At 47.3% G+C, this 14,924-nt stretch overlaps 1 protein-coding gene across 8 annotated transcripts in view; it reads right to left on the bottom strand.

Moving 5' to 3' along the window:
• Window positions 1-9,195, bottom strand: part of PLEKHH3 (pleckstrin homology, MyTH4 and FERM domain containing H3) — a 36,822-nt gene extending 27,627 nt beyond the window's left edge. For all 8 annotated transcript variants that reach the window (XR_014792217.1, XR_014792216.1, XR_014792215.1 and 5 more), the window contains exon 1: window positions 8,892-9,195. Coding sequence is in view for 2 of the 8 variants with exons in the window: in XM_084857356.1 (XP_084713482.1) it covers window positions 8,892-9,041 (150 nt within the window). In the remaining 6 variants the exon portion in view is untranslated. The remainder of the gene's footprint in view (window positions 1-8,891) is intronic.
• Between the last annotated feature and the right edge of the window lie 5,729 nt (window positions 9,196-14,924).

Below are 14,924 nucleotides of genomic sequence, written 5' to 3'. Positions count from 1 at the left end.
AAAAGCTGTCAGAAGAAGAAACTGATCAATATTCACCATTCTCAGGGTCATAAAACAGGAATGGTGAACCTTTTTTCTGTTCAGGGCCACAATCCATTGAGGGTAATCTGTCAGGGACAGCATGCTGGTGGTGGATGGCACCAGAGCCAAAAGTGGGCAGAGCAGGTGAATCTCCCCTACCTGCATGCAACTAGGTTGAGGGTACATGTGAACCTTGGGCCATAGGTTGCACATCCCTGCCCTAAACAAAGGCATGCACGCATGGCAAAAGTCTGGTTTCATCATTAATTCCAATGTAAACAAAGAAACCCCAGAGTAGCTTTTTCAAACCCCAAAGGCAGAGAGTTTAAGTGATCCAGCTTGGAAAAGCTCTGTTTGAGAAGTAGACTATAGCCCAGTATTCCCCAACCTGGTGCCCTCCAAATGACTTGGACTGCAGTCCCCATCACCCACAGCCAGACAGTTATTGTCCTGCTGGCTGGGGATAATGGGAGTGGCTTCAGTAAGGTAAGTCTTGTTTCACTAACCGTTTAGAGTACTTTGAAAGTGTCAATAAACATATAGACAGGGGTGATCTGGTAGACATTGTTTACTTGGGCTTCCAAAAGGCTTTTGATAAAGTCCCTCACTAAAGACTCCTGAGCAAACTTAGCAGTCATGGAATAAGAGGGCAGGTCTGGTGAAAGAACAGAAATCAGAGAGTTGGAATAAATGGTAAATTCTCCCAATGGAGGGATGTAAACAGTGGGATCCCACAGTGATCTGTATTAGGACCAATGCTTTTCAACCTGTTCATAAGTGATCTGGAATAAGGAGTGAGCAGTGAGGTGGCCAGGTTTCCTGATGACACCAAATTATTTAGGGTGCTTAAAACAAAAAGGGATTGCCAAGAGCTCCAAAAGGATCGCTCCAAACTGGGAAAATGGGCATCAAAATGGCAAGCGGAGTTCAATGTAAGCAAGTGTAAAGTGATGCATGTTGGGGCAAAAAATCCCAACTTCAAGTATAACCTGAGGGGATCTGAACTAGTAGTGAGTGACCAGGAAAGAGATCTTGGGGTTGTGGTGGACAGCTCAGTGAAAATGTCAACCCAGTGTGTGGCCACTGTAAAAAAGGCAAACTCTGTGTTAGGCATAATTAGGAAGGGAATTGAGAATAAAACTGCCAATATCATACTGCCTTTATACAAATCTATGGTGTGGCCACATTTGGAATACTGTGTACAGTTCTGATTACCACACCTAAAAACATATTAAAGAGCTGGAAAAAATACAGAGGAGGGCAACTAAAACGATCAAGAGGCTGGAGCAGCTCTCCTATGAGGGAAGGTTACAGCAGCTGGGATTGTTTAGCTTGGAAAAAAGGCGAGTGAGGGGAGAAAATTGCACAAAATAATGCATGGTGTGGAGAACGTGGATAGGGAGACATTTTTCTCCCTCTCTCATAATACTAGAACCTGGGGTCATCCCATGAAGCTGATTGGTGGGAGAATCAGGACATATAAAAGGACATACTTCTTCACACTGCGCATACGTAAGCTATGGAATTTGTAGTGATGGCCACCAACTTGGATAGCTCCAAAAAGGGGTTAGACAAATTCCTGGACAAGAAGGCTATCAGTGGCTACTAGTCCTGATGGCTATGCACTCCTTCAAGTATCAGAGGCAGTATGCTTATGTGCATCAGTTGCTGAGGAACATGGGTGGGAGGATGCTGATGCACTCGTGTCCAGTTTGTGGGTTCCTGGTTGACAGCTGGTTGGCCACTGTGTGAACAGAGCGCTGGACTAGATGGACCCCTGGTCTGATCCTGCATGGCTCTTCTTATGTACCTATCTTTTCCTGATGTTCAGCCGGAATCTGGCTTCCTGTAACTTGAGCCCATTATTCCGTGTCCTGCACTCTGGGATGATCGAGAAGAGATCCTGGCCTTCCCCTCTGTGACAACCTTTCAAGTACTTGAAGAGTACTATCATATCTCCCCTCAGTCTTCTCTTCTAAAGGCTAAACAGGCCCAGTTCTTTCAGTCTCTCTTCATAGGGCTTTGTTTCCAGTCCCCTGATCATCTTCACTGCCCTCCTCTGAACCGTCTCCAGTTTGTCTGCATCCTTCTTAAAATGTGGTGCCCAGAACTGGACACAGTACTCCAGATGAGGCCTAACCAGTGCTGAGTAGAGGGGAACTAGTACTTCCCAGGGTTTGGAAGCTATGCTTCTATTAATGCAGCCCAGAAGAGCATTGGCCTTTTTTGCAGCCACATCACATTGTTGGCTCATATTCAGCTTGTGATCGACAACAATTCCAAGATCCTTCTCGCTTGTAGTATCATTGAGCCAAGTATTCCCCATCTTGTAACTGTGCATTTGGTTTCTTTTTCCTAGGTGCAGAACTTGGCATTGATCCTTATTAAATGTCATTCTGTTGTTTTCTGCCTAGCGCTCCAATCTATCAAGATCACTTTGAATTTTGTTTCTGTCTTCCAAAGTATTAGCTATCCTGCCCAATTTTGTGTCATCTGCAAATTTTATCAGCATTCCCTGCACCTCCTCCTCCAAGTCATTAATACAAATGGTGAAGAGCACGGGGCCCAGGTCTGAGCCCTGCAGTACCCCGCTCATTACCTCTCCCCAGTTTGAGAAGATCCCATTGATAAGCACTCTTTGAGTCCGATTCTGTAGCCAACTGTGGATCCACCAGATTGTTGTTTCATCTAGCCCACTTTTAGTTAGTTTGCTCATCAGGATATCATGGGGACCTTGGAATTGTTGTAGATCACAAGCTGAAGATGAGCCAACAATGTGATGCGGCTGCAAAAATATGCAAATACTATTTGGGGCTGCATTAAGAGAAGTATAGCTTCCAAAACACGTGACGTACTAATTCCCCTCTACTCAGCACTGGTTAGGCCTCATCTGGAGTACTGTGTCCAGTTCTGGGCACCGCACTTTAAGAAGGATGCAGACAAGCTGGAGAGGGTTCAGAGGAGGGCAACAAAGATGATCAGGGGACTGGAAACAAAGCCCTATGAAGAGAGACTGAAAGAACTGGGCCTGTTTAGCCTTGAGAAAAGAAGACTGAGGGGAGATATGATAGCACTCTTCAAGTACTTGAAAGGTTGTCACAGAGAGGAAGGCCAGGATCTCTTCTCCATCATCCCAGAGTGCAGGACATGGAATAATGGGCTCAAGTTACAGGAAGCCAGATTCCGGCTGAACATCAGGAAAAACCTCCTGCCTGTTAGAGCAATACGACAATTGAACCAATGACCTAGGGAGGTGGTGGGCTCTCCCATACTGGAGGCATTCAAGATGGAGCTGGACAGCCATCTGTCAGGCATGCTTTGACTTGGATTCCTGCATTGAGCAGGGGGTTTGACTCGGTGGTCTTATAGGCCCCTTCCAACTCTACTACTCTATGATTCTATGGCTAGACAACTGATTCCGGCTGTCTAGCTTTGGGACCTCGGAGCACGGGAAGCGGTGGCTGGACGACACATAGGATGTGCCATACCGGCATTTCTGACCTCCCCGCCCCTGCGAATGCCCCATTTTCGCCACTCCGCACTGCTCTTATGAGCATGGAGTGCGGGGCCAATCCACGCTGCCTACCAGGTGGCACGGGAGTGGGTGGGGGTCAGTTCTCCAGGAACCAACCTTGGAGCGTGGGCTCCGAGGTCAGTTCCCGGGAACCGACCTTTCCTATGGTTGTCCAGCCACTGACTAGCAGCCATAGGATTGCACCCATACAATCCTCAAATCCACTTTTCCCATATTTGGGACTTTGTACCAGAAAGGATATTTGAACTTACATAAACTTACTTACAAGCCCATCCAACCTGTAGACTCTTGGGGATACTGGTGTATATGTGAAGGGGGGAGAATAGCTTTAAAAAAAATGGGAGGGGGAAAACTGTCAAAAGCTGTGGATGAATCACAGATTAAAAATACCCCCCCCCATCATTTCACGGGTTCATCAACCCAGATAAAACCTGAGTATTTGTGTTAATAAATGCACATAATACAGTTGCACTATCATGGTGGGACTTGGAAGCTACTACTAGAAACTGATACTTGGCTATCAAGCCCATACAACCTGTAGACTCTTGAGGACACCATTCCCAGGATCCAGCACCCTCTATTCCTCTCTCAGAAAGACTTGGACTAACTCACATGGCTAAGACCTTGGACCTGAATAGAAGCCAGAGCCTTGCTATCATGTACAGTAAGTAAAGACACAGCAGGATGTATTTAACAATGCAGCTAGCTACCAGAGCTGCAGGAGATAAAAGCTGTCACTTTAAGCACTTGCTGGGATGGCACCTACCCTTACGTAAGACTACTGGATGGATTCAGGTTCCTTACCTTCTGCTTAAAGGGGATACTTTTGGGTTCATAGAATCATAGAATAGTAGAGCTGGAACAGGCCTACAACACCGAGCCCAACCCCCTGCTCAATGCAGGAAACCAAGTCACAGCATCCCCGACAGATGGCTGTCCAACCCCATCTTGAATGCCTCCAGTGTGGGAGAGCCCACTACCTCCCTAGGTAATTGGTTTCATTGTCGTATTGCCAATCTTGTAACTGTGCATTTGGTTTATTTCTTCTATCTGAAGCTGCAGTCCTGCCCCTTCAGCCTGTATTTCGCCTTTGCCACGGGGGTCATAGACCCTCTTTTGGGAGAAAACCGAGCCAAAGTAGGAATTGAGCACTTCTGCCTTTTCTTTGTCATCTGTTATCATTTTGCCATCCGTATTTAATAGCTGAACCACCATTTCTTTCCTCTATCTTTTACTTTGCACGGAGCTGAAGAAAGCTTTTTTGTTGCTTTTAGCATCCCTTACTAACCTCAGCTTGTTCTCAGCTTTAGCCTTCCTGACGCCATCCCTGCAATTCCATGCTACCTGCCTGTACTCTTCGTTTGTTGCTTGGCCTTCTCTCCACTTCCTATATGTGTACTTTTTTTTTCTTTTTTCAGGCCATCTCTAAGCTTTTTGTGAAGCCACATTGGATTCTTCTGTTGTCTTCCACCTTTTTTTCTTGTTGGAATTGTTTGTAATTGTGCCTTGAGAATTTCCTTTTTTAAAAACTCCCACCCATCTTGGACTCCTTTTCTCATTAGAGTCGCTTGCCCTGGGACCTTACCTATAATTGTTCTGAGTTTATTAAAATCAGCTTTCCTAAAATCCAGGGTACGGGTTTGGCCACACTTGGCTTTTGCTTCCTTTAGAACCATGAACTCAAGTATAACATGATCACTTTCCCCCAGAGTTCCTGTAACTGCTACTTTACCCACTAAGTCATCTCTGTTGGTTAGGATCAAGTCAAGGATAACTGATCCTCTAGTTCCTTCCTCTACTTTTTGTAGGAGGAAGTTATCCACCACACAAGTCAGGAATTTCCTGGAGGGGCTGTGTTTTGCAGAATTTGTCTCCCAACAAATATCAGGGAAATTGAAGTCCCCCATTACTACTACATCCTGCTTCCTTGAAACATTGACTATTTGCTTTTCAAAAGTTTAATCCTTGTCTTCTCCTTGAATGGGTGGCTGGTAGTAGACTCCGACTACCATGTTCCTTTTATTTTTTGCTGCATTTATTTTAATCCAGATGCTCTCGATGGGGCTACCAAGCTCATCCTCCTATATTTCTGTGCAGAGATAAGTATTTTAACATATAGTTTTATTACTACTATTACCCTCAGGGCTTCCTGTGTGGATATGAGCTTAGACAGCTCCTACGGACCATCGTACCCTACGCTAGCTTAGACTGGTTGACATCTTCTGAATCCCCTTTCCCAAGGTGTCTGAGGAGGGCGCCAAGAGTAACAGTCTCAGGTGACACTACAGCATGCCCACATATCTGGTGACTGGCTTCAGGATCTGGTCTCTCAAGCTTGACAAGATATCTTGGAAGTGGCAAGCTAATGCCTGCCAGAACTCTGCTTTGGCACAGCATCCCATTGGCAAAGCAATTCTGGTAGCTTCATACAATAGTTCAAAGACATCATCAAGCAGCTGGAACATCTTCCCTATGAGGAAGTGTTTGGGGTTATGTAGCTTAGGGGAAAAAAGACAGCTAAAGGGGGATATGATAAGAGGTTTATACAATTATGCGTGGTGTAGAGAGAATTAAATCCCACCCCTTTCTCAACACTAAAACTCCAGGTCACCTAATGAAATTGGTTGGCAGTAGACTCAGGACAGAGAAGAGAAAGTAGTTTTTCCACACAACACAATTAGCAGTATTGCATTTGCTGCCCCAAGATGTGATGGGCATGGGCTTAGATCAGCCTGCCCCAAGCTGGTGTCCTCCAATGTGCTGGGCTACAACTCCCCAGGACACTTCCCATTTGTCGTGCTGGCTGGGGATAATTGGGTTGTACTCCAGCATATCTGGAGAGCACCAGGTTGGGGAAGGCTGGCTTAGATGGTTTCAAAATGGCATTAGACCTTCCTAAATGTGTCTGTCAATGGGTACCAGCTATGACAGTTAAATGGAACTTCCAAGTCCAAAGGTGGCATTCTTCCTCTGAATACCAGTTATGGGGAAGGGGGAAACAGCAAGGGAGGGGGGGCTATTGACTTCACACCCTGCTGTGGACTTCCCAGAACCTCCTAGTTGGCCACTGTTGGAAACAGGATGATGGACTCTTAGTCCAATCCAACAGGGCTCCTCATCTTATGCAGTGACTAGATATGAGCCTCATCACAGCTCTGGACTCTCAGAAAGAGTGCCATGGTTAGCAGGGGAGGAGGGGAAATCTCCTGTACTAATCACACTCTACAGTCCAGGTGTGGCATGTTCATCCCCAGTGGCTTCTAGCTGATCAAATGTTATTGCCTAGGAAGATTAAAGATGAGGTGCTTCTCAGCCACTATCAGGCCGGAGGAGGAGGAGGAGGAGGGAAGGGAAGCAACATGCAAATATCCCAGCAGCCAACCCCTTCTCACTGCCCAGGATGCATGAAACAACCTTCTCTGATGTCCATTCAAGGGCAACTGTTAGTCAAAACCTGCAAGTACTAAGACAATCTCCAGGGCCTACAAAGGCAGCTAGAGGCAGGGATGTGTTGGCAACTCAAGGTTACAACCCACTGGGCAGCCTAGCTTTGAGATCCCCCCCTCTACCCTCCCCTCAACGCAGGGCCAGCCCTTCCTCTCCTGTGGAGTTTTAACAGCACACTTGTGGAAAACTAAAGAGCCCCAAACCAGTTCCTTCCAGCCAGCGGTGATGCACTGCCTCAACATGTCACATCCCGTTCCTCTTGACAGGGCCTGCCTTCCTAACAAGGGAAGCATGAAAGAGAGGCTCCTGAGCAAGGGGCGGTGCGCACACGCATACACACGCACACACATAATTCCTCAGCAGATCCATCTAAGCTAAACTTTATAAAGTGTCTTGGGATTCTAAAGGCAGGCAGGTCGGCTGGCCAGCCTTCAGCCCAGTTCTGTCCAAGAGGGCAGTCTTGGCACGTGCCAAGAAATGATGCCATTAAACAGATTATCCAAAGAACTACCCCAGACAAAGGAAAGATGTCCTTGGCAGTCAGACCCTTTCTGCTCTTGTACAGGCATCACCATGCCTCTAAAAATCAACTCCCATAAGCCTACAGGTTTGGCTTCATTTGAGCCAGAGCTTGGCTGCCTTGAACCTGTTTCAGGCGAGAAGGATTTTAGCCATAATACACGACAAAGACAATATTACATTTGGGTATGTGCAGAGTGCATGGCCTCCAGAGTAACCACAACTAGCCCTTACAGAAGCCAAGAGGACCTGAATCTTCTTTCTGGAAGTTATCCTTTCCTAAAGGCACAGGAAGGTGGATGAAGCAAGTCAGGAATTTCACCCACATCTCAGCTGGCTTGGGTCCTCTCCTCTCCTGGGAGGGAGGAAGGCAGGCAGACAGCAGAACCCGTGCCATGTCTTCCACCTCCTGGGGAACAATGGCAGCAGGAAATATGGGGTTGGGAACATGAGTGACTTCTTTATGAACTTTGATGGGCCCTGCAAGCTAGGCCTGAGTTCATGCCAGCCAAATGGTAGCCTGGCTCTCCATCACTCCCACTCATGACTTTCCTCTGCCCACAATTAAAAGGATATACACCGGGGAGCGAGCGGTGTCCAAGCAGCCAGGACAACAGCTTGTCCTGCATAGTTCATGGCAATGGCATTATATAAGGATTATAATATGAGGAAACATCTCCTCCCCCACTCACCTTGCCAGCAGATCACTCCTGAGGTTGGCTTAATTCTGTCTACCTGGGGAGGACTGATCTCACAGAAACAGGGCGGGCGAGGCAGGTAATACTGCCTCTGGGATGGCTCCCCAATGGATTATAGATTGGAGAGAATCAAGCGGGGGGGGGGGGCTGAATGGGGCCATTCTACAGGCTAGACTGGCGCCAAATAACATACATAGGACAATGCCCCAAAGTGCGAAGGACCCTAAAGGAATCTGAACATATAAATTAGACAGAGTCAGACCATGGATCCATTTAGAGTCCAAGGTATACTTCTTCGCAATTAAAGAATGTGGGTCCAGGACTTAATTTGAGTCAAAATTCGACTTAGAAGGCCTCTGAGGATGTTGCAACTGAATTCCTTCACATCACTGAGTAACACAGTCAAGTCCACACCACGCACATGGAGCGAGCTCCCAAGTTCTAGCCCTTTTCTCTTTAGAAGTTAACCTGCGCGAAGTTCCAGCCCAGGCACTTTCAGAAGACCTTGTCCGCGACGGGGGGATGGGGGGCACGAGTTACTCCTCTGGGGCTAGAAAAGGACGGGATACATGACAAAAGTAAGATCCGCCTCCTATCTCTGCAGAAGCTACACCCCCGAAGGAAACGGGGCGCAACCCCGACACCACCGCTCCCGCCCGCGCGGAGCCCACCTCGCCGCCTTGACTGCGCAGTTCGAAGGACTCCTCGGCTTCCTCCTCATCGTCCGCCGCCTCCTTGCCTGCCTCGCCATAGTCACGCCGGAGCAAGGTGAAGCCTTGCCGACAGCACAGCAGCCACCACAGCCCGCCGGAGAACGGCATCCGGAGCCCGCTCGCTCCTCAGGTGACTCGGTCTGCGCAGCGCCGGGATGGGGCGCCCGGGGCGCGCTGGCAGAGACGAGGGGAGCTCTTCCAGCGCCCCGACCTCGCCGCTCCGCGCCGCTCGCCTAGCCGAGACCTCGCCCCGCCACGGTTCTCCCCGCCCCGTCCAGGCGCGGGGGAGGCGCGTCCAGGCGAGGCCCGCGGGGGAGCCGCCCTTCCGAGGGGCCGGAGGCTGGTTGTGTCACGGGGCCCGGCGTGGCGCGGGCGGCCCGGGCGCGCTCAGCCACCCCCGCTGCGCGGCGGGGGGGGGCTCGGCCAGACCGAGCGCGAGGGACCCCGGGGGCGGCGCTGCCCGAGCAGCGTCGCCGGCGCGCGGCGCTCACATTTCGGTCGGCGTTGGGAACGTGGGGGCGATTCGGGCAGGGGTCCAGAGGGCTGGAAGCTTCTGGGGTGGCGGCGGGGACCTTTGAGGACACGAGGCTTCAGCCCTAGATCGTTATGGGAAAGGCGAAACGACGTTCTCCGGGGCATGCGGCGAGCGCTTCTCCTCCCGCAATTTTTCAGGCCGCTCCCCCGGGCTCCCGTCCCCCGCCCGCCGGTACCAGGAGAGAGGATTTTCGAGAGTGCGACGTCCAGGCGAGCTTAAAAGCCAGGCCGCACAGGCCGTAGCCCCCAGATATGTGAGAAGTAATAAAAGGCCAGAGTTCCCCTCGGCATGTGCCGCGAGTTTTCCTCCTCTCCGAATAACCTGAGCCAGCACTTCCACACATTCTGGGCTTCCAGGCCGGATAATATACGATTAGTAGGTCAGCCAAAGGCCTGGCACCTTTCTATTTAAAAAGAAGTACTGCTTGAGTTCCATTGCTTCTCATTGCGTACATTAAGCAATGCCCTCCCAGTTACCAGCTTTTTCGCATGCCCGAGAAGCTGAAACATTATTTGAACTGTGGATGGCAAGCCTATCAGCTACTGTTAGCTATAATGGCTACATGGAGCCTCTGCATTCCAAGGCAGTTGCCACTCATACCAGGGAGGGAGGCCTGTCGCTTTCACACCCTGGTTGTGAGGGTTTGCTGGAGGCATCTGGTTAGCCGCTGTGGGAAACAGGATGTGGACTAGATGGGGTTTTGGCCTGTTCCAGAGGACTCTTATGCTCTTAACCCTTCTTTCTCCTTAGATGTCCTGTGTGTTGGGTCAACTGTGGAGTTTGCAGGCGTTGGATGGTCCCTTAGGCTTGTCTAACTATTGACCTTGCACTTGGATGGGGGTGACTCTGCAGAACCTTTGTCTGCTGGCCTCCTTTCCCCTGCCATACTTTCACAGTGGACATTTAAAAAGATCTTTCCTACATGTGGATGTTATTAAGGTGAAACAGAAAGTCGAAGAGTGCCATTTTAAAACTGAACGCACATTCTTCATGACGGTTTGCGTTTCAGACTGATCCAAAATATTTAGGGAGATTCCAGTGTTTTGTTTTGCTTGCATGCTTTCACTCTGAAGCAGCTACAGGCGCTCTGATTTTTATTGGAATGGTGGGGCTGGGAAGGAATGTTTAACCCTCCCCCATGCCATTTGCCAGACCTGAGTTGCCCACTCTGAAGCTGCTGTGAACCCCACAGCACACCAAATGCAGGCATGATATGGGCACCTGTTTTCCCCCCACTAGGGGACTCACAGCAATGTTGGAGGAGGGGTGATTTAGATCCAGAAAATGGCATGGGGAAGAATCAAACCCACTGTCTCCCAGCACCACTGTTCCAATCAAAATCAGAGGTCCCTGCAGCTGCTTTTAAGTGGGAGATGTTCAGAGATCCTATCGTGGATCTTCTGCATCACATCTGTTTCAGCACTTGCTTATAAAAAATCCATCCTTACACAGCATTTTCACAGCTGTGTGGGGTACATGTTAAATGATGGTAAGATGCAACTAATCTGCGTTAGGTTGCCTTGGGCCAGGCTGCTGTTTAGTGGACTCCTGGAGTAGAGTCTCTGTGGCTCAGTAGGTTGATCTAAAGTAGCTGACCCTGAAAGGATTGCTGAAAGAATCATGCCCCAGAAAGGGTCTTCCTTTAGTTTAATTAGGCCAGTAGACCTACTGCATAGACAAGGCCTAACTGTAAACAAATTCCACTGGAAATTATACAACTTACACTTTGTTCAGGACAGTATTCTGTATTAAATATCCAAAATCTAGAACCAGTGAAGCATACCTGAAAAAACTGAGACATTTTTTGTTTTTCATATAATACTTCAGTGAAATTAAAATGTAAATTGCCTTTATCGTAAGAGAACTGTCAAAAAAGTGATCAGCATGAAACCTTAAGCTACCTACAGTATATCTAATGTCTGACCACACCAAAATATAGGCAGATATGGGTGATATGTCAATATGGGCATTATAATGAAATAGTGGTTAGAACCTATTATATGCAAATGTTGACACTGAAGCAGTTGACAAGAACATACCTATGCATTGTTTTTTCAGTACCAGCATTGTTACTTAGTTCTCTTCCTCACTGGTAAGAATTGGTAATGCACTTGTGGCAGTTGCTTCCATTGCAATGCTTGCAAACTACAGTGCAAACAAGGCTATAAAGTTGGCATGTACATCATCGACTGCAAATCATGTCGATTATGATTTGGCAGGTGCAGCAAACCGTTTTTGGTAATTTCTTTGGTGCTGGTTCTTTTCTTTTTTGTGGCTATTGGATGAGGATACCCATGTAAATGTTGCCATACCCATTGTTCTGGAAACATATCGTAAACTCCCAATTGTTTTCCGTGCCAAGCACTGGAAATGAGTCCTGTACAGGTGGCGCATAGGAGCATCAATAGTTGGAGGGAGACACACAGTGTTAAGCTCTCTGTAGATAGCTTCTTAGGGCGCAATCCTATGGGGATAGTTGGCCACCTCCGAACTTAGAGGTGGTCAACTATCCAATGCAGGGCGGGTGGAGTGCAGAAGGGATGTTCTCCTCTGCACTCCAGCCACCCTGCATTTGTGGCAAGACAGCTAATTTTGGCTGTCTAACCAGGGCGCATCAGAGCAGGGCAGGGGAGGCCGGATGGTGCATAGGAAGTGTCATAACGCTGCTTCTACAGTTCCCTCCCTGCCACAAGAATGCCCCCTTTTCAGCCCCTCTATGCTGTTCCTCTGAGTGTGGAGCCAGGGATGACCTGCACCTGCTATGAGGGGTCGGGGAGTTGGATGTCTGGGAACTAAGCTTGGAGCACTGCCTCCAAGCTTGGTTCCCAGAAACCAAAAATCCTATGGCCGTCTAGATGCTGTCTAGCAGCCATAGGATTGCATCCTTACTTTGCTGCATGCTGAGTGGCTCACAATCCATAGGGCTCATCAGTTTTCCATCATTTCCCACCACCAATATGCCAACCCTCCTTGGCTTTTTGATGAGTGCATGAGCATTTGCTGTATGAACATATCTGCCCATACTCTGACCCATATTCTGATCCCTTAATGTGAAATTACTTTCTTGGAATGCTTTGTCTAATTCTAGTTACTTGTCTTTATGTTCACTCACTTGCTGAATGTATAGTTTAGTACATTTGGTGTAATTGTTGTGGTAGCACCTGAAAAAATTTGAACCATTAGTTTATCACTCTGCAAATGTAATTTCCAGTTTCCAAGCATTTCTGCCCATATAAATGCCTTTGCTATATCAACCATGTGAAGATACATTATCTAAAGGTATACAGTTCTTCTGCTCTTTCTCAGAGTTTCTTTAGTTTCTTCAAGCCTTTTGGATAAGATCTGCAGAACTATTGAAGAATTTATCTGCTGTACTGGTGTTGCTTTAGTAATGGATTTCTCAAAAAGTAAGAGAAGTTCCTTGATTACTGGGTTGTCAATCTCCATTGCTTCACTGGATTCAGGGGACAGTTCTTTGTTCTCTTTAGTGGTCTTTGCCATGGTGTATTTATTGATGTCTGAGCGTGAAAACAATGTGTGCTCTCTAGTGGTTCCCGCCTCTGGACTTTGTAGCGTACTTCCATTATTACTGTTGATACCAGTAAGAGGCCATGAACAGGATGTGAATATGTTTTGCCTGTCATTATATGATCCACAGCATCACCCACCCACAGCTGCAGGACTTCCTCAATACCAGATCCACTCATCAGATTCCCAATATATGACATCAAAAGGTGGAATCCTTCAACACATACAATAATGTTATTAAACTCTGTAACACAGGAACTTACTACTTGAATTGCTTTTATCCATATACTCTGATTGAAAGTAACACAACAGGCCCATCCTTATGTGATTCTCGCAGCTTGCAAGCTCCTGGATCCATCTTTCTCTTTCCGTGACATGGAGTGCTTTTACCAGCTTACACTGGGGTGGCAGTTGCGACCCTACCTGGGCAGAGGTAGCCTGGCCTCTATGATCCACGCTCTGGTAACCTCCAGATTAGACTACTGTATAATGGTCTGTGGGGCTGAATTTGAAGACAGTTTGGAAACTGCAGTTCAGACCCTGGCAGCTAGATTACGAACTGGGTGTTATGATCATATTACGCTGGTGCTACATCAGTTGCATTGGTTCCCAGTCTGCTTCTGGGCCCAATTCAGCATTCTGATATTGACCTTTAAAGCCCTTCATGGCATAGGACTGGGCTGCTTGAAGGACCAACTGTCTCCATATGTGCTTAATTAATTCTCTAGTTAGAAGGCCTTCTGTGGGTGCCCTTGCCATCTGAGGTGAGGCATCTGGCTACCGGAGAGGAGGGCCAGCATGCCCTCCCCAGAGAGGTCTTCCTAGTGCCTACTTTGTTATCCTTTCAGCACAAAATACCTTTCTATTTTCTCAGGCTTTTTTAGACATAATATTAGTCCTGCTGATAGTTTTTATATGGCTTTTAAGGTCTTGCTGCCTTTTAGTTCTTACATTTTTATGACTGTTTGGGTTTTTTTATTTGTATTTTAACATATTTTTATATAAAGCACCCTGGGAATTTTTTTATTGAGGGATAATGGGTGCTTCCAGATGCAGGGCTCTTTGGATTATGAATCAGAAGACATTGTGCAACTGTTTTGTCTTTTCCTCCTTAACGGATTTTTTATTTTTTATCCTGAAAGAAGATGGAAGAAGCGGTGGGGAAACATGAGAGGGTTTCAAATGCAAGATGACATCTGGACCCCTGATAAAATTCCATCAATGAGGCAGGGCGATTGCACAATAAAAGCCTCGTCTGGAAGGAGACAGTAATACATAGATAAATAAAAAATAAAAATGCAAGTGCAACTTCACAAAAAATACACTATCTAAAAACATATCAGCACAGAAACTTACAGAGGATCAGCATGCACATTCCCTAATAACCCTCGGAAACAAGCAGGCTTTAAGAATTTGCAAATAAGGAGTATTCAGCTTCACAAACATACTCTTGCTGTACTGATGACTCAGCTGGAATTGTATTTCCCATTCTGAACCAGCTGAGGGATCCCAGCTACTTTTGCTCCAGAAACTAAGGTAATTAGCAGACCTGGAAAAGGAAGGTATGGCTATTGTTCTCAATACTTGTTCCACAGTGAGTGCCCACATGTTTCTCAGCCCCACCTTTATTCTCTTCCCTATGCCTCATAGCCTTCAGTTTGTACTGGCCTGCCCTGTTTGCACTCCCTGGTCTCTCCTTGTGCCTTCCAGCCTCCTCCTGTTCTTCCCACCCCCATGCCCCATATTGAGCCAAGGGAGGATTAGTTGGGATTTCTCAATTTTCTGCTGTCATAAACATTTGTGATAAACATTTAAATTTGCATTTGCCTTTAAAATGGGTAATTTCTCCCATGTTAACTTCAAGGCTAACTAATGTACTTCAGTAATATATTCACTGGTATGTCACTGATAGGTGTATGCATTTAATG

Source organism: Heloderma suspectum, chromosome 5 (assembly GCF_057233095.1).
Source record: "Heloderma suspectum isolate Gila_16-S chromosome 5, 16-S_ref, whole genome shotgun sequence".
NCBI classification, from domain to species: domain Eukaryota; kingdom Metazoa; phylum Chordata; class Lepidosauria; order Squamata; family Helodermatidae; genus Heloderma; species Heloderma suspectum.
Note: the sequence above shows the minus strand (reverse complement) of the source record. Positions and strands in the feature narration are given on the sequence as shown.